This window comes from Filicampus tigris, chromosome 14, assembly GCF_054856515.1.
Source record: "Filicampus tigris isolate MCC_2025a chromosome 14, RoL_Ftig_1.0, whole genome shotgun sequence".
NCBI classification, from domain to species: domain Eukaryota; kingdom Metazoa; phylum Chordata; class Actinopteri; order Syngnathiformes; family Syngnathidae; genus Filicampus; species Filicampus tigris.
In genome coordinates this window covers 5,327,501-5,350,216 of record NC_141230.1, presented here as the reverse complement: position 1 = coordinate 5,350,216, position 22,716 = coordinate 5,327,501, and the positions used below count along the sequence as shown (strand labels likewise).

Below are 22,716 nucleotides of genomic sequence, written 5' to 3'. Positions count from 1 at the left end.
ATTATTTTCTTCCATCGCTAGCCGCACCATTCTATAAGTCGCATGGTTCAAAACATAGGTAAAAAGTAGTGGCTTATAGTCTGGAAAATAGTAAGTTTATTTAACATACCTTGTCATAGCATAGAAAATTATTTAAGTCGTAGTTTGTCACTGCTGCTGGAAATCACAGCCAGACCCATTGATGCTGTTTCCTCAATCCACTACTCTGCTCTAAGCCGTGTCTTATCATCCATGTCACGTTTTTTAATCCATATTTTAGTCTTTAACTGCTTTTGCCCAATCGGAAGAGGGGCAAAGGGGTGCAGCAAAATGGGAGCTCAGAAATTCAATGTGCCAGCGATTTCATTTTCATTCAATGCTTCCTTTTCTCTAAAGCGCTTTTGGTTGCATTTTTAGTATGGAAGATGCTATATATAGTAAATCAAGTATTACTTGATATTGATGGCCTCTTTCAATCATATTAATCAATTAGATCCTGCAAAATAAGCACCTCCTGCACTTCTTCCATGCGTCTGCAAAAAATGTCATTCAGTTATAGCACGATTAAAAAGCAAAGCTAGTTTCCATTTTGGGGGGTGGGGAGGTGGGGGGTTTAACACGTGGCCCCCAGAAACTTGGTGAATAAAAAAATATGGAGGGCATTTTCCTCCATTTCTTTTTTTCCCTCCAGTTCCCCACTGCAGTTTTAATGAGTAAATCATTCAAGTGAGAGAATTTTGTCATTAAGATCCATGCATTATTGACTAGGAAAGGAATGAAAATGACAGAATAACCCCATCTCACTTTTTTTTTTAATTAACCAAACGAAGGGGCAATTGTCACAAAAATGTGAGGACATATTGCGTCTTTGACTAATATTGCTATTATAGCTTCTGTTAAGGTTGGCTAAGACTAAAGGACTGGACACACCAATCCAACGTCGGTAAGCGTCGGATCGTCCGATTGCGCCGTCTGATTGATTTAGCAAACACCGTCGTAACATTGGGCCTCATCAGGAAGCGTCTGGTGGGCATTTCAGCATGTTGAATCGGCGTCGTGACATTTGGTCACTGTGATTAACTGTTGGGTAGCGAAGCAGCGCACTGGGCACGAACAGGAAGTGACAAATGCGGATAAACAATGAGCCTTAGTCTTCTTACAAGTACAAGGTTGACAATGTAAGTATTTCCCGATACTGAGCGTGAGGGTTTGCTTTGCGGGGGAGTTTATCGTGAGCGAAAAATATAGATGAATGCATTAAGTTTTTATAATCCGCCCCCGGCCAATAGCTTTCCGGTTGGCTTTTTCTAACCATGAGGAATAGTGACTACTGCCGCCAATGGTATGGAGGGTTATTACATGTCACGCATGCGCACAAGGTACTTTAATGGTCATCGTCGCTGTCTGTCGTTGTGGTGTATTATTCCAGCGTGACGTGCTGACAGTCGACCCGATGCCACAGGGGGTAAGCGTCGGTCACAGTTGGCCAACGTCAGATTGGTCTATTTAGGCTTTATAAGCAGAGGAGGCTCCTCTGCTTTCATTCTGCTCTTACTTTTCTGTCTCACTCTCACTTCCTGCTCTGTCAGTTTGGGCGGGCTGCTAAAGTTCAAGCGTCATCAATACGGGCCCCCATGCAGCTGACTTCCATTCAGAGCTCTAATGGCTTAACACTGTGTGCAGCTGAGACCTCGTCAAAGCCAGAAAGCCTCTTCCACATAACCACCATATTTTTCAAGACGCCCATCTCCGCCTCTTGAGTCGACTGCATTTCACTGACAACCCCCAGCCCCCGCCCCCCCCCACCCCCCAACCCACTCTTCCACGATTTTACTCTCCGGCTGCCTCATACCGTTGTACTGCGGGAGGGATATTGAGAAGTTGGCCACATGGAGCCTGTTATTATGATGAAAAAATAAGGTAAAACGGAAGGTTTACATGGCAACAACCAAGTAAAACACAAACCAAAAAATGTTTTTGTAGTCATACACATGCCAGACCAGTAGTGGACAATTTGTCTTTATAAAGAACTGTCAAACTGCCTTTTGAAAACCTTTCATCAGCATGAATCTGGGTGTAGTGTTTTACATGTCGTGCATCTTTGCTGTACTCCGTAGCATTATATCAAATGTTCAATTTCTAAACTCATTATATTGAGCAGCGGAAACGCAACTACTGTGCCGTGCTCCGTCTTTTTAGTGATTGTGATGTATGCACTAGGTTGTATCTCCTGTTTTTACCGCCAATAACTGTTTTCAAACAAAAATCATAATGGCCCCAAAAAAATCATTGCTGATGCATTTTATGTTTTCACAAGTTTTTGAAAAGTTTTACGTACAAACAGCTGTGGTCAAACAGTGCTAGTTGTAAACATAATGAGCATGTCAGGTCCACAAGTGGTGACTTACATGTAGTCATGGGCCGATTACCGGTTTGACGGTTTACCATGGCTTAGAAAAGTCAAGGTATCAATAACCGGTACTGAGCTCTTCTTTTTTAAGAGACTTCTGAGCAGTGCACAATATGATTGGCTGAGTAAACAAGCTGCCTCATTGACGTTAATTGGAGGCCGGTCATTTTTTTTTTCCTTCTCCTTCTCAGCGAGCAAAAGGGGGAGAGGTGAGCAGTTACAGGGAGCTAAAGGAAGGAGGGAGATGACATAACTGCACTAAATAGAGCATACGTAAGGATGCCTTTTTGTCGTATCTATTAATTTGTGCATTGTACAAAGGATAAAAAAAACATGCTGCCAATGGGTACTAGTTCGCCCTAAGGACAACATGAGTAGACCGCGGGTCTGTTCCAAAAATAGCTCAACAGTGAAAGGACAGTGAGAGTTATTAAGAAGAATTAAAACAGAAGGTCAACATTTATTCTTTATTTAGGACAATGAGAGTTACTAAGAAGAATTAAAACAGAAGCTCAACATTTATTCTTTATTTAACCTTAACAAGGTACACGTTTCTTAATGTACCAAATATTCGATATTCCATCCATCCATTATTGATACCGCTTTTCCTCACAAGGGTCGCGGGCGTGCTGGAGCCTATCCCAGCTGTCTTCAGGCAGTAGGCGGGGGACACCCTGAATAGGTTGCCAGCCAATCGCAGGGCACACAGAGACAAACATCCGCACTCACTATCACACCTAGGGGCAATTTAGAGAGTCCAATCAACTTACCTTGCATGTTTTTTGGAATGTGGGAGGAAACCGGAGTTCCCGGAGAAAACCCACGCAGGCACGGGGAGAACATGCAAACTCCACACAGGGAGGCTGGGGCCGGGATCGAACCCACGACCTCTGAACTGTGAGACGGACGTGCTAACCAGTCGACCACCGTAAATATTCAATATTTTCTTTCCAAATAATGGATTGTGTTCAGTGGAACGAATGCAGTTTTCATTTCCACAAATATTTTTTAAAAAGGACATTTCAGAGCTTTAACTTTAATACAGTGATGCCGCGATAGTTTTTGCAGTTATCATTGCATCGCCCCATGCGTACTTACATACAATTTGTTGTCTTTCTGACCAATACCATCCATAAGAGCACACATTTTTACTGGTGCTCCGTCAAATCTGGTCTTGTATGCATGGGGTTAAGCACTGTTCCTCTTCTCCAATCCAGAGTCTGTAGTGAGTCAATAGCCTTGCAAAGGTGAAATTGATTGATTCAATTAATTGCCCGGCTATATCTCGGCTACGGCCCAGCAACAGGTGACTCGCGCAGGGTATTACAGCCATAGCAGTCATGATAATGGCATGATTGTAAATTACATTATTGAAACAATTGTTTTAATTTGCTTTTATGTTGGTCGTCACTCGTCAAATGCATTGAAGTGACTCGACCGGTCCGTGGTGCAAGATGCAAGATGTGGCACCAGTCAATGCTTGACCTTGACCAACATTTGCATTTCAGCGCAAAAGCGCTTTTAGGCCATTTATGTGTCGCAAGGAAACTTGGGCACAGCTGATGTATCACTTTGTGTTACGCCATGCTACAAATGTCCAACATGTCATTTCATTTTTAGCTTATAGTGGTGTTTTGGTTTCCGTGGCCGTCTTAAACACATTTTAACATTCTTTATTGAAACGCTTTGTTTCAAATAAGTTTAAACATCCGTGATTTTTTTTCCAAAAGACTACATATTTTGCTATTCATCATTTCACTTCATCCCACGGGTCATGTAGGTGGTGGTTGTGTTAGTTTAAACCGCAAGCAAGCGAGGTGTGACATTTCCTTCCCTGTGTCTGCGGTTTGCAAAGGTGCTCAGACTGGACTGGCGAGATACTGCATTGCAAATAAGAGCCCATATGAGTGTGTCCTTTAATACCATCAATAATATGTTAATCAGTCCTATTATGGATCAATGTCACCAAAACCCAGCTTTTACAGTATGTGCTGATTTATGTAAATATAACAATCATGAATATTCATGTTCTGTGCATTTGTTGCTGAATGGTTAATTACTAGTTTGGCTGAGCAATTGATGGCTGCGCCATTTACACATTGAGTTTATTTTGTATTAGATCCCATTTGTTTGCGCAGGCGTACCTATTGAAATGGCCAGTGCGTGTATGTCCATGCTGTTTGTGTGTGTTTGTGCATGTGTCTCGGTTGGGCATGATGCCGTCCCACCTCACCCTTCTGATGCTAAGCAGCTTTAGCTTGATTGCCATCTGTTCCACCAGTCTGTATTTTTGTACAAAGACAACCCCCGTTTTCCTCAGCCACTAAATCACACATAAACAGCACTGGAGCACTGCTTGTATACAAAACCTTAGAGAGTCACTAATATGAATATATTGACATAATTATACCTGAGCTGAAAAATGAAGATAGCTGTTGTTGTTCCCCCTTTGCAGCTATAACAGTTTCTCCCGGCAAGACTTTCTCCAAGATTCTGCAGCATGTCTGTGGGATTTTTTGCACATGTCATGAGTCACCAATGTTGGGCCTGAGAGAGGGCCTGCTAGGCTTCTATTTCATCACAGAAATTTTTGTTAGGCTTTAGGGATCAATCTCTTTTTAAAATGAATGGACTGGAAAATTTCCCTTGGGAACTCCACTCAAAATGTGAGTTGAGAAATCACTGGTGTTGGAACTGAAAGACGGCCTGTTGGGTCTGTTTTGTTCTAGGTAATCCTGGAAATGTTAAAGTTCACCTCAAAAATATTTGATGAGCTATTTGATCAACCTTTTTAGAAAGTGAATGGGCCTAAAATATTTCCCTGGGAAAATTGTGTCTGATCAATTGTTGTAACGATGTTTGTGTGTTGTCCTGCAAAATTATTACTTAAAGCCCATTCTTATCCTTACACAATTAGCTTCACGGCAGCCTCGGAGCAGGCGGGAATGTGTTTTAGTGATAGACCAATTATATTTGTCATTTTGGCGATTATTGGCATCGGCCTTTTTTTTTTTTTTAATTTAAAGGCCGATAAAATAAAAGTTGGTTTATTCTGGCTTGCTGCAGCACCCTTCTCTCTCTCTGTCTACTGGCCCTGCCCTCAGAAGCAGATTGGCCCGCCCACAGAATCATCTTCTTGGTTCCTTGTGCAGTGGGTAACAGCCAATCAGCATAAAGCTGTCTGTTTGCTTTTCCTCAAAGAGCACACGCATTACGGGAGAAGTCCAGTGAGCAGTTCAACGTAATGCAACCGACTTTGCCGAAATTTTAGTAAATGTCAGTCTACTATCACTCACAATCACCTGTAACATTACTATGAGCCCTTTTATATCATATAAACGCTAGGGGCAGTTCTGCTCGCCACAGTAAGATGCCTTGCGGATAAAGCTAACCACTCCCACAATGTAACAACGCAGAAGTAATTTGCTGCTTTGTGAACGACATGGCTCCGGAGAGAAGTAAAGTTTCTGAGACAGGGAAATGATGATAAAAGAAAGAAGCGAGTGAGTGGGAGTCTGTGTGTAAGCCACGTCATGAAAAGCGAAACTCAGCTCAACTTTATTTATAGAACACTTTAAAACAACCACCGCTCCATACAAAGTCCAGTACATGATGCAGAAATTGACGGCAAAGTACTGCAAGTGAAAGTCCAGTCTTGGAAACATTTAGAGCAAAAAATGTCATCTTTTCTGCTTCCACAGAAAGTCAGTATGGTGGAGACGGCAGCTGAGCAGGATATGTGACACACAAGAATTACGGAACACCCACAAAAAGCTATGGAGAGAAGACAGCTGTGTTGATGAGATCATTTTTCTGGCTAGTAGCTGCGTTGAGGATGCACTTTTCAGTTTTTGAACTTTAAAACAAAGATGAGTTAAAGATAAAACATTTCAGTTGTAGTGGATTTTTAGAAAATAATTTACTGTAGCCTGTAAACTTTACGGAACTGTTTGTTTGCATTGAACTATAAGGCCTTGTCTACACATAGCCGGGGTTTTTTAACAACCGATCCATGTTGTCTCTCTTGAAAACACAAGTCGCATATGTGACGTCAGAGCAGGCCGTAAAATGCCCGGTTAAATGATACCAGTTCAATCAGCGTATTGTGTCCACTGTCTAGAGCAAATTCACAACTGGATGAACCAAAATTTACTTCAGCTAAACCAAAACAAAACAGAGGTATTTCTGTAATAATTGCTGTTAGAAAACACCTGGAGTCACTGTATTTAGAAACCAAAGACAAAGTCTGAAATCTTGGGGTGCTGATAGACTCAAACCTGACTTTCAGCAATCATATCAAATCAATCACTAAAGCAGCCGTTTACCAGCTGAAAAACATATCTAGACTGAAGGGTGGCATGCTCCAAGCAGACCATGCTTTCATCTCTAGTAGAGTTGATTATTCTAACGGTCTTCATACTGGTCTCCCTCAAAAGAGCATAAAGCAAACAGCTGCAGCTCATTCAGAACGCTGCAACTCGGGTTCTTACCAAAACAAAGAGATCGGAACATATTACTCCAGTCCTAAAGGCATTACACTGGCTCCAAATTAACTGTAAAATGGATTTTAAAATTTTGCTACTGATCTATAAATCACTGAATGGTTTGGGTCCTGAATACATGAATAAAATGCTGAATGAATATAAACCCTGTAGGGGTCTGATATCTTCAGACTTGGGTCAATTAGTGGAGCTCGAGAATCCAAGGTAAACATGGGGAAGCTGCATTTACCGTATTTTTCAGACTATAAACTGCTACTTTTTTCCTCGGTTTTGAACCATGCGGCTTTTTTCTTCCACCGCTCAAGTAGCTCTAACCGAAATTACAGTACAATTCAATACAATACATTTATTGTATTGTTTGTAAAATGCTTTGTTACAGCTCTAGCTGTTATGAAATGCGCTATATAAATAAAATTGTATTGTATGGTATTGTATTTGCCATCAACAGGATTTGACTGCAGGTAGACGAGTTCAACAGGCGAGGGCGCTATGCACTTGGTTATTGCATTAGGTGGTATGTAGTATATAGTAGAACAATAAAAGGTGGAAGTTTACTGACAAAGTGGAGCGGCAACAGCCAGCGAAATGACGATAAGTACTGTTTATTTTCTCTTGATTCTGTTCCGTGTTAAAAGGCACTATTGGAAGAGAATCTGTTCAGGTACATACATGTACATTTACGGTTCAAAATCGTTCTGTAAATATACTAAATATCAAATTTGTCAACATAGATGACAACTTGGATTTCAGTGAAGATGATTGAAATGCCTTGTGATTTCAAACACAGGAGAAATTAAGATAAATAAATACTGTTTATTTTCTCTTGGTTCTGTTCCGTTTTAATCAGCAAAGTTACTGCCATGTTAAAAGGCACTGTTCGGAAATAGTCTATTCAAGTACATACATGGACATTTACAGTTCAAAATCGTTCTGTAAATGCAGTAAATATCGAATTTTTCAACATAGATAGGTGCGGCTTATATAAAGGTGCGGCTTATTGGTGGGTTTTTTTTCTCCATTATTTTTTGAAAAAGAGATCCATGCTTACCTGATGGCTGCCTGCTGCTCACTGCCAGCCGCCGTCTGCCTCTTGAGAGTTGACACGAGTTAAGCATAGCTAAATGTCCAAAATATAGCCTCTTTAGTACTGATGTCATTTTTACATGCAAACCTATTATATAAGTGCCAACGTTAAGCTCATCCGGGTGTCACTTTAAGGTCCTCTTAACAATTTTAAATCATTTTTTTCATTTATATATTTTAGAAACCCACTTTTATTTCGTTACTTTACTTTGAAATGTTTTTAAAGTTTTCTGCTGTTTGAATGTAATTTTGGTCGCAACTTTTGTTTTGAATGTTATTAACTGTGGTGTTTGTAAATGCTTGTAGCTGTTGCCTTTGCTTGTGTGAAGCCCATTGAGTTGCCTTGTGTATGAAAAGTGCGATACAAATAAAACTGCCTTGCCTTGCCTTGCCTTCAGTCCTTGAGTGTTTATCCCCATCGACTGAATGGGATATTACTCCATTGAAAAGTCCATTGACCCTTGCGGCCTCAGTGAAGAGAAGTCAGCTTCTCGGTATGCCGACGTGCCTCAAACAAGCAGAGTGGACACTCAGCCTTCTGAAATGTCAGTGACCTCACATTAACGAGCCGTGAAACACAGACGTAAAACGGGACAAATATCTTCACCTCTTCTCCACTGCACAAACACTGTGGTCTTATTTAGCGAAATGACATTGTAGCACTGTGACTTTTAGTTGTAGTGAATCAACTGGCGACCACAGCAGGTTGTAGTCAGCAGAAAACCTGCAAAATAACCACCTCAGATCGTTCATAAAAGATCTGGTATTTATGCACCTTTTGTTTTTACACAGAAACCAGGAGTGCGAGCAAGTCTGTCATGTGACCAGACTAGGATTCTAATATTCATCCAGACTATCGGGATGTGTGTGTGAGTGTATGCGTGTGCGTGTGTCTGTGTGTATCATATATTTCCCCTTCCACAGAATGGGACCTATGAAAAGCGCTTTCAAATGAAATGTATTACCTGGTACTCACTTCACCTACCCGGTTTTGTTGACGGCGATTGTTGTTGTCCCACAAGTATTTAATATGTCACACCAAACACTTAATCTAATTTTAGGGTTGTGAGCAGACGTGTTACTCATAGTTGCATCAATGCCCCATTTCACAAGGCACTATGTAATAGCTGTAGCAGATAAATGCCAGCGCTTCTGTTATGGATCCGATGCTGCAAATTTTGCTTGGTTTCTGTGCAAAAGAGGCTGATGCGTTTGCGTGTGTTCTTCACATTGTAGTAAATCTTCTGCCATTATTTCATGGTTGTAATAAAGTGTTTCCTCAATGTCATTTTCAGGGGTCCCTTCAGTGTGGTCAGGAGATGCATCAACAGAGAGACCGGGCAGCAGTTTGCTGTCAAAATTGTGGATGTGGCTCAGTTCACCTCAAGTCCTGGACTCAGCACAGAGGGTACGGTTTTTGGTTCCATTGATAAAACACTAAATATGTCTGCATACACTGCAGCTTCATCCCCGTTTGAATTGCCCTTCACAGACAAGTTATTTATTATTATGCATTCTGCAGGAGATGGATCATTAAATGAACAGATATATAAGAAGTGTGGCAAGTCCATTGAAAATGATCCTTAGCAAAGTCTTAAAGTGCAAACTGTTGCCAGCATAAAACCTTTAATAACTGTATAAAAACATAAAAAGTAAAACAGAGAAACTTGTGGAGTTAGTTCTCCCAAGATTTAAGAAGCCGCATATTCCAGTGTTGTGTTGGAGGATATTGTTAATCTTCTGTAGCGATCTGCCAGCGCTGTGATTAGATATGTGAGGAGCTATGGCATTAACAATAGTTGAAAGGTGTGGTGAAGCCTGATAAGAAAACTCGAGCTAAACAAAGTGAAGAAGGTGCACAGCGAATTTGGGAATATATCATTTTATGTCGCTCCATAAAAATGTTTACTCATAACATTAGGTAGTGGAATATATTATGGTTGCGTACAACCAAGCATTTATAGTTATCTTCGTAAGTTTTAGCATTAAATAAGATTCTGTGTTGTCTGACATTAGAATGCACTGTAAGATGTGCCTAATGTTGTCTCTAATGAGTATCAATGTACAGTATATATTGTTCCCTCTTATTTCCCATACGTCTGAGCATTCACACAAACTCCTTGAATATTCCTTGGGCTACGGTGAGCATTATGGGGACATGCACACGGCAGCCAAAGTAGTATCACACCTGTCCAAAACCTGAGATCAGAGTAACATAATCTAGGTATGTTACAAAAAAAAAAATCTAACCACCTATATATCAAAATACAACATATAAATAAATAGAGATTTGTGACACAAATTAAATCAGCCATAGTTTTTTTACATTTATTTTAGCACACAGGTCATTTCAGGCATAATTTAAATACAATTTGTATAAATATGGTATGGTCGCAGTTTTTCCACCCGTAAATATCAGAAAACATGCCATTTAATGGAACACAAACATTTGTAGTAACCTGACCTCTGAAACTTGTGAAAGAGTCTCATTTAAGGGTCTTATAAACTACGCCCATGTTTGGACTTTCTGAATGGAGCGATCGACACGTCTTGTCAGTAGTGAGTGTATGTGTGTCAAAGTATTCGGCAAACTACAACTGAGTGTGCACCCTCGGTCACGCTACTGAAAGTGTAAGGGAAGTGGGAAGGGTGGCGTCCTGTTTGTACAGTAGATTCAACTGAGGTGGAAATGCAGGACTAAGTGTAGAAATGCACGGTGGGGGCCAGCGTCACCGTGTGCGCTGAGAGGGTGAAAGCAGTGCGCAATTGCTCACGCGCGCAGCTGAGAGGGAACATTGATGGTGTCATTCTGTGTGATTGTGAGAAATTACAGTATTTGCTTTGAGCTGCTTAAACCCGGTTTCATTAGCAAAGATAAATAGTATGATGGAGACGCAGCCCGTTTGCTTTTGCAATTTAGAATGACAAATATTAGCAACTGTAGCGTTGATCATGTTAAATGCATGGAATGGAACGTATTCCCTAATAGTGGCTGGTGAATTCTCTGCATATTTTATGGCCATTTAAAATCAGTCCAAGTGTTACACCAATCTCGAAGGTTGAACACTACTGCCCCACGATTAGGGCCTGATTTTTGGGGATTTAAAAGGAACACCGATTGTAACGACAAACGGGTCTCAAAATACAACCACTGACCTCCACTATTAAATCACATAGAAATCTACAATAATAAGTTAAATAAACATGTTTATTTACAACATAATTTGATACATAGCGGCTGCCATGTTTTCGCATGCGCGATGTATTGAGATGATGACGTGATAAAAATTGCCAACTACCACTAGCACCAGCAAAAAGGAGTCTAAATGCCACACTGTGCAGTGGGGCTGCTCGATTATGGAAAAAAATATGAAGCACGATTATTTTGGTAATAATTGAAATCACTATTATTCAAACGATCATTTATTTTTTGGTACAAAACAAGAAAATGTTTAAAGATAAAAAATATAAAGTCAAATAAATGTCTTTGAAAAATTGTAATTATGTAAATCCTTTTGGACCAAAAAAAATATATAAAATTATTGTAAGATAAAAAAATGTGCAGTTTAACTTCAAGTATGATTTCCTTGTGAAAGCAAACAGTGCATTGGAAATAAATACATATTAATAATTGTTTTTTTGTTGTTTTTTTATGGGTAATATAATCATGATTGTAATTGAATTTCGATTAATTGCACAGCTCTACTGTGCAGCTTTTTGATGTAATTTTCAATCAAAGGCAAAGTTCACACCACAGGCTAATGCTCAATTTGGATTTTTTTTTAAGAAATCAGATTTTTTGGGTGTAAGTGTTCATATTACATTGCAAATGCAACATCGGTCTGTCTTGTGTGTGAACCTATGCGTCGCCAAAGTGACCCGCATGTGCAGAATAAGGGTCAACGTCACTCACGACGAAGTTTTTACGGAAGTAAATGTGGTCCATCGTGTTGGGGCATTTCTACAGTGGAGCGATTCAGTAGGAAGTAGAAATACAGTATTTGGAGGTAATGATGATGCAAGGCGTTTCGATTTCATTTCATGAAGACGTCACGTCATAACCGCGTGCAAAAAATTAACCGATCTGAATCGTCACTGAATTACTACTATCACCATAAATATCCACTTTATTCTTCATGTTTGAAGTGGGATTAAATCAAATATAAAGTCAATACTATTACTCAAAATAACTTTGCAGATTCGATCCCCCAGCTCCCAGCACTCTCCCACGCGGAGTGATTTTGGGCTCCGGACGACGTCAATGTCGGATATATGCGACCTGGCGGTTCAGACTGCGATCGCATTGCAAAAAATCCGATATTGGACCACATATGAAAGTGGCCCAGGTCACATTTGAAAAATGGCAATTGAGCTGTTGAGATTGTCTTAAAACAATCAGATACAGGTCGCAGATGGGCAAAAGAAATCCACTCTGAGTTGCATTTGCCTGCGGTGGGAACCGAGCCAAAGGGTAATAAAGAAAGTGAGGTAAGCCTCCAAAGATTTCCTAAAGAACATAAGTTAACAAAACAGTAGGAGGATGCAGTTAGAAGAGTCCACCTGCCCAAAGACCCACGACTGTGCTCTCGTCATTTTAGCCCAGACGCATGTGAGGCGTTTCATCGCCCTCATCTTACAAGAGAACTCACTGGTGTGTCTGGCTTCAAGCGACAGCTAAAACTGCAAATGCACTGACGACCATATTTCCTCACAAGAAGCATAAACACCCACGAGTACGAATGAAAAGCATGCTAAAAAAACACAAAAGACCGGCGGTAGACACATACCTGGACCATGTTTCTTCAGTAGCTGCAAGTACAGATGGCCACCGGACACCAAATTCACATCCGAGGAAACGAAAAACGCTAAATGCCAGTCAGGCAGCCTGACATCTGTAAGTGTACATGTTCACCGCTTATGACAGATGCATCCACTCAGACAGAGACATGTCTGTCAGAATCACGGACCACAGCTACTTTGGTAAACGTGGTATCGACTTGATGTTTTCATCGCGGGCATCTTCCTCACTTTCCTCATGTCTTTGACCACACTCTGGTTCAAATTGAAAAGGCTGAGCAGAGGAGCTTATCACTGCTAACACATCGTTGTGACTGCGAAAAACAACAGCATGCAACCATGTTCCGTCACTGTATTGTGTATTGTGTTACAATTAGGACTGTCAAAAGATTACAAATTTTGATCGAGTTAATCACAGCTTAAAAAATAATTAATCGTAATTAATTGCAATTCAAACTATCGCCAAAATATGCCCCATTTTTCTGTAAATTGTTGTTGGAATGGAAAGACAAAAGATACAAGACGGATATATACATTCAACATACTGTTCATATGTAATGTATTTTTTATGGCAGAACCCAAAACCAAAAAAACATTGTCACCTGCATGTTCATACTATTCAGTTGTGGTTGTGTTCTACGTTTTAACCTTTGTTTGTGTTGTTACATTCTCTTTCACCTTAAAGTGACGGTGGGGCCGGATGGCGATGCTTTCACTAACAAGTTCATTTTATATATTTTTTGATCAGGAAAATTGAAAGAGTTGTCATTTTCTATTTTATCAATACATTTGGGAGAAATTAGGAAATAAGTGACTCCATGAATAACGGCCCTTGTTAATGAGAGGAATGGCTGTTCGGCCGGAGTCACGGGAGTAAGCGATTCCAAACTCTCCATTGGAAATCATTGTACTTTCATTGCTTGTAACGTCCAAAAACGGCGATCAATTGGCACCAAAATTTATGTGGACATCTCTACTAATGATCACTATCAAAAGGATTAACCTCTCTGTGGTTGATTTATATGAGAATGAGGAAATGTGGAAGTGAGCAGAGCTACATAGATTTAGGCTGGGACGAGCGCACACTGCCTCTTTGCTTGAAAAAAAAAAAAAACGCAGCTTCTTTGCTGATCATGGCTAAAAAAAAAAAAAAAAACATTGTCACCTGCGTATCCATGCTGTTCAGTTATGGATGTCTTGTTAGGCAAATAAAATCAAATCAACTTTTATTTGTTTAGCCCAAATCACAACAACAGTTATCTCAATTGAGGAGAAAACAAAACACGTTTTAAGGTGCAGTGGCCCTATGCTGGATTTCGACCTACTTGAGCATTGTAGCTCTTTTTTTGCCCCCCCCCCAGGTAAGACTAATACCCACCCACAACTGGCATCCTGGTAACACCACTGCTTTGAGTCGTTGGCCACCCCTGGACTAGCAGGAATGATTTCTTTTCTATAATTGCTATATAATAGTGGTAGTATTAAGAAGTGGATTCAATAAGTCTCATCCCCATGAAGGCTCAGGTACCAAATGGCCTCACACTGTATAATTGTGATCTTAAATGTATGCCAGCATGCGTGATGGTCTTGTGGGTCATCTTTTAGCATCGGAGTTGACACAAAAAACAAAAAGTTCAGAGTTTATCCTTGTGAGGTACGCAAAGGTCTAGCAAAATACTGTATGCTGCAAAAAAAAAGTCCCCCAAAAGACAAAACACATGGCGAGTGAAATTCTTTGATACTCACTCATCCAAGATCTTGTGAGGTAAGCTAACGTCTCTAGCTATAAGCTGAAGCGATGTCATGACCTACTGCGTTTCGTCGTTTGCAAAAGGTGTCACCCAGAAGACAAACGTCAAACATCACTGCATCATGACTCTGTCACTATTTTGTCACTGACAAAATATCGTGATCATGTGGAACTGTGGTATACTCGTCATTGCACGCACACTCTCTGCTCAGACCTTAGAGTGAGGGAAGTGGGTCAAATTGTGCATGCGTTGGCAATGGACTGACCAACACACACACACACATTCACACACATACACACCAGTCAGTGTCTCTCAAGCGTGTCCAGAGGTCTGTCTGATGAATAGGTCAGCTCTCCAAGGGGATGAGAGAGCAAAGCTAGCCAGCGAATGAGCAAAATCCATCATGTGCTGCTGCCCACTCGCTTCCTCTCCTTTGCTGCCTCCCAATTCCCCAACCCTTTTGCACGCTTTCACCGCCATCCCCCAGGTCTTTGTTTTGCTTTTCTCTTTCTTTTCTCTCACATTGTGTCCTCTTCACCTCCCTCGTCTGTCACCTCCTTCTCCAGAGTCATGAAAGACGCAGCGCTGTGTGTGTTAGTGTGTCTGCTCCTATTGTGACATCTTGTCCACGCCGTCTGCACAAGTACGCATGCTTGCGGAGTGTGTTGGTGTGCTGCAACGGGTAGAAAACAAACAGCATATGACTTATGTACCGTAGTTATTTTTAATTACCTTCTAAAGGCTGGGAAGTTTCATGATGCAGCAGTTTGACCTGAACCCCCCAGACACGTTTTACTTAACAACAGATGGTGGTGGCATTGATTATGACATACTGTAGATATTTATTTGTAAAACCTTTTGTTTTCTTTCATTCTGAATTCAAGCCCCGTCAGCTGATTTGTACGGACTCGTCCCCTGAAACGTGCGATAGTTTTTTGCTGTTTTTCGTTGACATGGTTGCCACAGCTAGGGCTCTCATTTCGAACACCACATCTGACCCCTCTGTCCACGTTCCTTCTTCTACAGTGTTGGATTCCTGAGGCAGTTTCCTTGACATTTTTGGAGGATGTAGTTTGCCATATTTAGCCATTTGGCTCCCCTTATGACTCAGTTCCTCCTCACTTCTTTAAGGAGATTCTCCCAAGTATTGGTGAATTGGTTTTGGCCATTATCAACAGCAGCCTGTCTTCTGGTATAGTCCCCCAACATTTTAAACATGCTGTAGTGCAACTCCTGCTTAAGAAACCTGGCCTTGAACAAGGTGTGCGGTTCAATTTTAGACACATTTCCAAAGCTGCCTTTTATTTCTAAAATTTTGGAAAAAGTGGTGACTCACAGTTAAAATCTTTCTTGGATGAATAGAATGTCATGGAGGTTTTCCAGTCAGGTTTCAAGAAGCTGCATAGCATGGAGTCAGCCCTGTTATGTGTTTTTGATGATATCCTCCTGGCAAATGACACTGGAGACTATGTATGTCTTGTTTTCTTGGATTCGACTGCAACATTCGATACAGGGTTTTTTGAGTTTTTCTTGCCCTCCTGGGGGTTAAGATCAGGGGATGTCGTGCATATGACATGGTGTATATGTGAAGCCCTTTGAGGCTTTCCTGTGATTAAGGGCTATATAAATAAATTTGACTTGACTTGACTTGGACCACGGTATTCTTTTGGCTCATTGGCAGCACCAAGTGGGCATTAGTAGAAGCACTCTACAGTGGTTTGGATCCTATTTGGCTGGCAGGACTTTATCTGTTAGCCTAGGTTTCTCTGGGTCCCACTCTGCCTCTATTTCGTATGGTGTTCAACAGGGTTCTATTTTGGGGCCTTTGCTGTTCTCATTGTATTTGCTGCCACAGGGTTCCATGCTTTGAAAACACAATATTTCCTTCCACTGCTATGCAGATGACTGTCAAATTATCAACTGTCCCGTTGAGCAAAAAAGACGCTTTCTATTTGTTCTGTCTGGAAAACATCAAAGCCTGGATATCACTAAATTTCTTAAATTTCAACGAAAAGAAAACAGAAGTAATAGTGTTAGGTCCCAGTGGCTCTTCTACATCTCACCCCGTTAACTTGGGCCCCCTGGCCTCATATCTAAAACCAACAGTCTCGAATTTTTAAATTGGACAGTGATCGTAAATTGGACCAGTAAATCAGCGCTGTTGTTAGGTCCAACTTCTTTCATCTTAGACAGCTGGTTAAGGTAAAGCCCCTCCTTTCCCATCAGCACTTAGAAACAGTCATCCATGCCTTTGTTACATCCTGGCTAGATTACCGTAATGCACTTTACTTTGGAGCCAGCCAGTCCTCTCTCAAACATCTCCAGTTGGCCCAAAATGCTGCTGCCCGGCTAACTGGAGCTCGGAAGACAGAGCACATAACACCAATTCTGGCCTCCCTTCACTGGCTCCCTGTGCATTTTAGGGTTTAAGGGTTGAAGATGCTTCTAGTTCTTTACAAGTCTTTAAATGGCCTCGCCCCGGCATACCTCTCCGAGCTCCTCCACTCCTACCCACCTTCCCGGTGCCTCAGGTCTATGGACGAGGCGCTGCTCGATGTGCCGAGGACTAAGCGGTGAACCAGAGGGGATCAAGCCTTTTCTGTTGCTGGTCCTTCTCTTTGGAATGACCTCCTATTGCAAAAATTGCGCAAATGTCTCAATGAATATCACTCCCTGCTACAAAGTTTGGAAACATGATGGCCGCTTCATGCTCTGTAAAAATGACTACTGTGGAAAGTTTTTTAAAAACAACAATTCAGGTGATAACCCAATACTTTTTCATAGTACTAGATATTTGACAACAACTAATCAATCAGCAGCATTTGATCGTCAGTCAGACATGGAAATCCATCCTCCCGCTTCATTTACCACACCGTGCATCGTAACCTCACAACCATTTATCTCCTTTTACAGCTTTCCATTTGCACCACGCGACCATTGTCGGAATATTGATTTGTTTCAGAAGCTTAAATTCCTGTTCCCTGCATGCATTCGTCTCCGTGTGTGCAACACTCTCATCCCCCCCCCCCCCCCCCCCATACCCCCACCCCCCCTCATTATCACGCCTTAGTATATGAAGACAAACAGGGAGGAAGGTGTAATTTAATATAGGAGAGTTTGTTTGAATGTTGCTAATGTGGCAAACTTGTCACCACCTCCGTCTCTGCATATTCTTTTCACTCCTCCATTAACCTTTCTCACCATTAGGAGCCAATTAGACTAGAGGCTTAGTTCCAGGGGGAGCCTTCTCACTGCTGAAGTGTCTTTCAACTTGTCAAAGAACGTTATTGCACATTTTTATGGTATGATGATTGTAAGCACATGTGTGGCACCCCAGGGAATGGCATCTGTGTTGTTGGAGGTCTGTCATTTTGATGCCCAAGCCTGGGCGTCTGGAGGAATGTGTTAGCACTGATTTACTTAGCTAACGAAGCAAATTGTGTCCTGCTTTTAAAAGCCTTGGCATTTTTGACTAGCTGGGAGAGCCCAGAGTGTGGTAAAAAAGCAAGCACAGTATTTTCACTCGTGGAACTAGCAGTTCACTTCCTACACCAGGGATCTTCAATGAAAGTCTGGAAGAGTCCACTTGCATAGGTTTTCCCAAGAAAAAGGTCAGAGCATCAAAATGTTTCGATTTGAGTAGCCGACCGAACAAAACAACAATTTCCTTTTCACAACATATATTAGTGGTTCTGCAAACGGGATGTTTCCTTGTCCATTTGTCTGTACCATGAATTAAACTATTTGAATCCCACTAAATGAAAAACATCCATGAATGTGAATACGCTGCAAAGTATTATGCAAATGATTTTTAATATATAGTCTATGAAAACTCGGCATCATTTTATTCATGAACGGTTAAAGAATAATATTGAATGCTTTTAAACAAACCTCCCAATGATAACAGTATTTTTTAAATAAAAAATGTTCACATCCAAACAGCGGCTTGGGGAGGCTATTCTGATATCCTGCAAATTCAAGGAGAGAATCTGCAAACATTCAAGTTCAATAGATGCAACACTTAAAAAGCTGCTATCAAATAAGAGGTTCTATGTAAAATGTAACTTGACTTGTTAAGATGCCTTAAGAATGCCTTGCTTCACCTAGTGGGCCTGCATAGAACATATTTTTGAAAAAAAAAAACGTTTGGGTTGACTTCCACTTTAACGTTCTATATTTTTACAAAAGGCGCTGTCTCACAAAACACGAGACAACGGTTTTGCACTGGCTTCCGGAAGAATAAAAACATACTGGTCCTTCCGTGTATTTTTAAAATGTTTGTTTTCTGAGTCAACTTGTAGAACTTTTGAACAAGCCAACTGCGTCACTAATGTGGCAAATAAATCTCTTCCGGTAAACAAACGGTTGGACTGGCTCATCGTGGTCACGTGATCGCCATAGGGGATCCAATAGTACTAAATACACTATAGCTGCGTACACAGTGTGTGACAGCAACCTGTGGGCGAAAAAAATGACGCGTGACTGTCCGCATACTTTAGAACCGCCATTTGAATGTACCCGCATTACAATGTGTTGTGGCGCTCAGACCCAGTGTAGTGTATGAACACAAGTACCCTCCAACCTCACTGCATTGGAAACTTCACAGAGCAATCAAGCATGTTTTCAAAAAAGCTAACACTGTTAGCTAACATTCCTCTGTTCATCCAACGTAAGAGAGTGCAGCTTGCTTATCTTTTGGATTTGAGATGATAGCAGGGGTGTCACACCTTGGGGCATGTGGCTGCTTCTGCATGACAGCGTTTCAGACCAAGGATTCCAGGGGCAGGACTGTGGATGTCACTTGAAAGTGATTCTGGATCTTTGCCATGCCAAGCTGCCGGTTATTATGTAAATTAGCCGAATTATGACATCACAATATAACCCTTCTGTGGCGGCATTGCAATTAAAGCTCAAAAATGTTACGTCATTGGATTGACAGCTGGTCTATTTATCCATCAATTAAAGCAGATAACTATTGCTTTAACAGCTGACCAGAAAACAATTTAGGTTGTTTTGTTTACTTTACCTATGTTATTTACTGTTGTCAAAATGGTCTGTGACCAATAAAACAACACAGCTGTGGTACTGAGTGGGAACAACCTGAATTTTTCATCCATGAGCCAGACCTTTTCGTATGTAGCAGTGACCTCCCTTTCCGGTTATCGACACACATTCTCTTTTTTTGTCATCATCGGTCCACTTTTTGTTCACCTCATCACAAAACAGCACATTCAAAAAATCCCTTACATGCTCACCAAGCTGAAGTTGCATGAGAATTTGCTGACGTATGCTGATGGCTGACATTTAAGGAGTATTTTTTTGCTTCGAACTCCGAATTATACCACGTTTGGGGGAATCAACTGTTTATAAAATTTTGAGTTACATGTATGATTGATATGACGCAGCGACACAGTGCTTGCATGTTGTTTTTTTCCCCACAATTGGCTGGCAACTAGTCCAGGGAGTACCTTGCCCCAAAGTCAGCTAGGATAGGCTGCAGCTCACCTGTGACTGTCATGAGGAGGCTGACCAATTAATCCGATTCAAATCGACATTACACTGTAGTAGACTGCTATTTTTTGGGGAGGTCACTTCATTTCGGTTGATAGGCTTTATTCTATTATATATATTTTATTTATTGTATTTGTATAATGCCTAGATAAATCCAGTTCTTAGGAAGTACAATTCACGTTTACATATTATTGTTTCATGAAATATTAAGAGTTGAAGTGATAAAGCCACAGATTTGTTTGCATTATTGTTGTAATCTGATTTGTCTATTGCTTTGTTTCTGCCACACTTGTTCAGTAGGTTCTTGTGAAGTTGTCATCGTGAATGCTTTAAAGGCTGCAAGTCAAACTGTTTAAGTTAACAACTCTAATTCAACTCAATAAATAAACTTTCGTATGAATTCATGGTTCATGCGCCTTTCTTTTGGTGTAAGCCTAACCAATAAAACCATAGCATTTATGTGTCATAAATATGAATCTTGTTTATTGTAGTACAGATTAAGTTATTGCTTGTGTTCGTTAAAAAAATACGGGAAGAGGACCTCAAAAGAATAATCATATATTAAATCACAGTCGCAATATTGAGGGGGAGGGAAAATGCTATTACATTATTTTTCAGCATTGTTCAGCCCTACTGATAAGGATAAGATCTATAGAAAATGGATGGACAATTAGATACACATTTGTTGGTAACTTGTAGATGACTACCATATATTGATATGATTGTCAATGGAAAAGATCTGAAAACTATGCTTATAATTCATTGTTTTTTTCCCTCTTACCTCTTAGACCTGAAGAGGGAGGCCAGCATCTGCCACATGCTCAAACACCCGCACATCGTGGAGCTGCTGGAGACCTACAGCTCCGACGGAATGCTCTACATGGTCTTTGAATTGTAAGTCACACATCCGGTAACAGAGGAAACGCAATTGTGAGTCGCCGCCGATTGAAGATTCTTGTTAGTGGGCAGCGGTGGGGGTTTGCATGAGGAACAAGAGGGTGCATGGAGCAGCGTTGTATGGAAAGGAGAAGAGATGAAGATTAAGATTCAGTAGCAGCCTCCTCTCCTTTCCACTCACCCCCACTCTTGGATCCTTATCTCTTCGCCGCTTCCCTGGCTTGTTCCAAATTTCCCTCTGAATGAACATAAAATGTTTGTACATAAAGTTCTATCAAAGGAGGGATGATGTTTTTTCGTCGTTCTTACTTCCGATCTGTGGCGCTCAAGCAGAGAAATACTGTGCAAGGCCCTTTCACACAGCTGTAAGGCAACCATTTTTTTCCCACCTTTTTCATGTTGCTGTTGTATATGAACAACAGAGAATGGGGGATGCAGTCAACCCATCAATTTTGGGGTTACGGAGGTAGTATCACAGTATCACAGGAAGGCAGTATTCAGGAAAAAAAAACACAATTTCTTTTTTATGTCTGTTTAATAAAGACAAATACTACTGTATTGCATAAGATTAGTGCATTTGGCTGACAACTAGTTCAGGCCAAAGTGTACCGCTCGCCCAAAGTCAGCTGGAATATACCCTCACGACCCCTATAAAGTGTATTAACAGTACACATTTTTGTGTTTGCCTTTAAGGGGAGTGGCCAAGTGATTGTCTTCAGTAACTGGAGTCCAGTTGGTGTCTAGGTGTGCGTTGTGGTCGTTGTAGCTTTTCGTCAGTGTTCTCATTTTTGTATTTGGCATCAGATTTCTGTGCCTTGATTGCTCCATTTGTTTTTTTTCAAACTTTACACAAGAGGCATAGACGTGGGCTGAGTGAAGGCTCTCCCGCTATTGTTTTTTGTGCTTGATGCTGGGACAGGGAAACCCATGACAGCAGCAGGTTGTGCATGGTTTGCATTTGTTGTGTTTCCAAATAATCACGTACCTTTCACGGACCCCTTGGCACTTGAATAATTTCCTTTGCTCCTTCAACTTTCATAATGAAGGCCAAAAAATCAAAAACATCCTACTTGAGGCTGGCTTTTTTCACCTTGGCAAAGCTACACATTTAGAAATGGAAGAAAATTAAATCATTTACAGTGACAAACTACTTTTATTCAGCACACTCATTTGGTGTTGCAAACAACTTTGCCTCCTCATAATGCTAAAGCCACATGATTAGTGACCAGTGATGGCTTGTGAGAAGTACAACGGAGACAGTTTACATTACACTGAAAAAATATCAATTGTTGTGTAGTAGTTGAGACAATCAGGCACACAGTTGTGGCAATATCTTTCCTTACTGAGTACATGCAGATGCATTCTGGATGCTCTGTTACGGCCGTTAAAGATGCAGCTATATTTTGCAGGACTTCTATGTGAAAGAGGCTGCAGGTAGATGGGAGAGATATTTGAGCACCTTATCCCTCAGAGAGCAGATAACAGAGCAGGAATACTGTATAAGATAACTGCAGACATCTTCATATGTCTCTCCCTGAAGGAGGCTCAAACATGAATAGTGTGTAGTCCTGTATGTATACCGTAATATGGATGCACTGAGAACAAGAGCCTCACAGCAGCCCGGCCTAATTTGAGAGGACACCAAGACTGGGTTTTAATAACTGGGGAAGAAATGAAGTCGAGCAATTAGAAAAGACGGCATTACTTGTAACTTGACTAGGTCAGCTATGAATGTCCTTCAAATGCCAGCATGTTCTGTGCCTGATTGTTTAAGTAAAGAGGCAAT

General features: G+C 41.0%; 1 protein-coding gene across 17 annotated transcripts in view; it reads left to right on the top strand.

Annotated features, from left to right (window-relative positions):
- Positions 1-22,716, top strand: part of caska (calcium/calmodulin-dependent serine protein kinase a) — a 135,257-nt gene that overhangs the window by 60,548 nt on the left and 51,993 nt on the right. For all 17 annotated transcript variants that reach the window (XM_086051244.1, XM_086051234.1, XM_086051229.1 and 14 more), the window contains exons 2-3: positions 9,270-9,382; positions 20,822-20,927. In XM_086051244.1, coding sequence (XP_085907370.1) covers positions 9,270-9,382; positions 20,822-20,927 — 219 coding nt within the window. The remainder of the gene's footprint in view (positions 1-9,269; positions 9,383-20,821; positions 20,928-22,716) is intronic.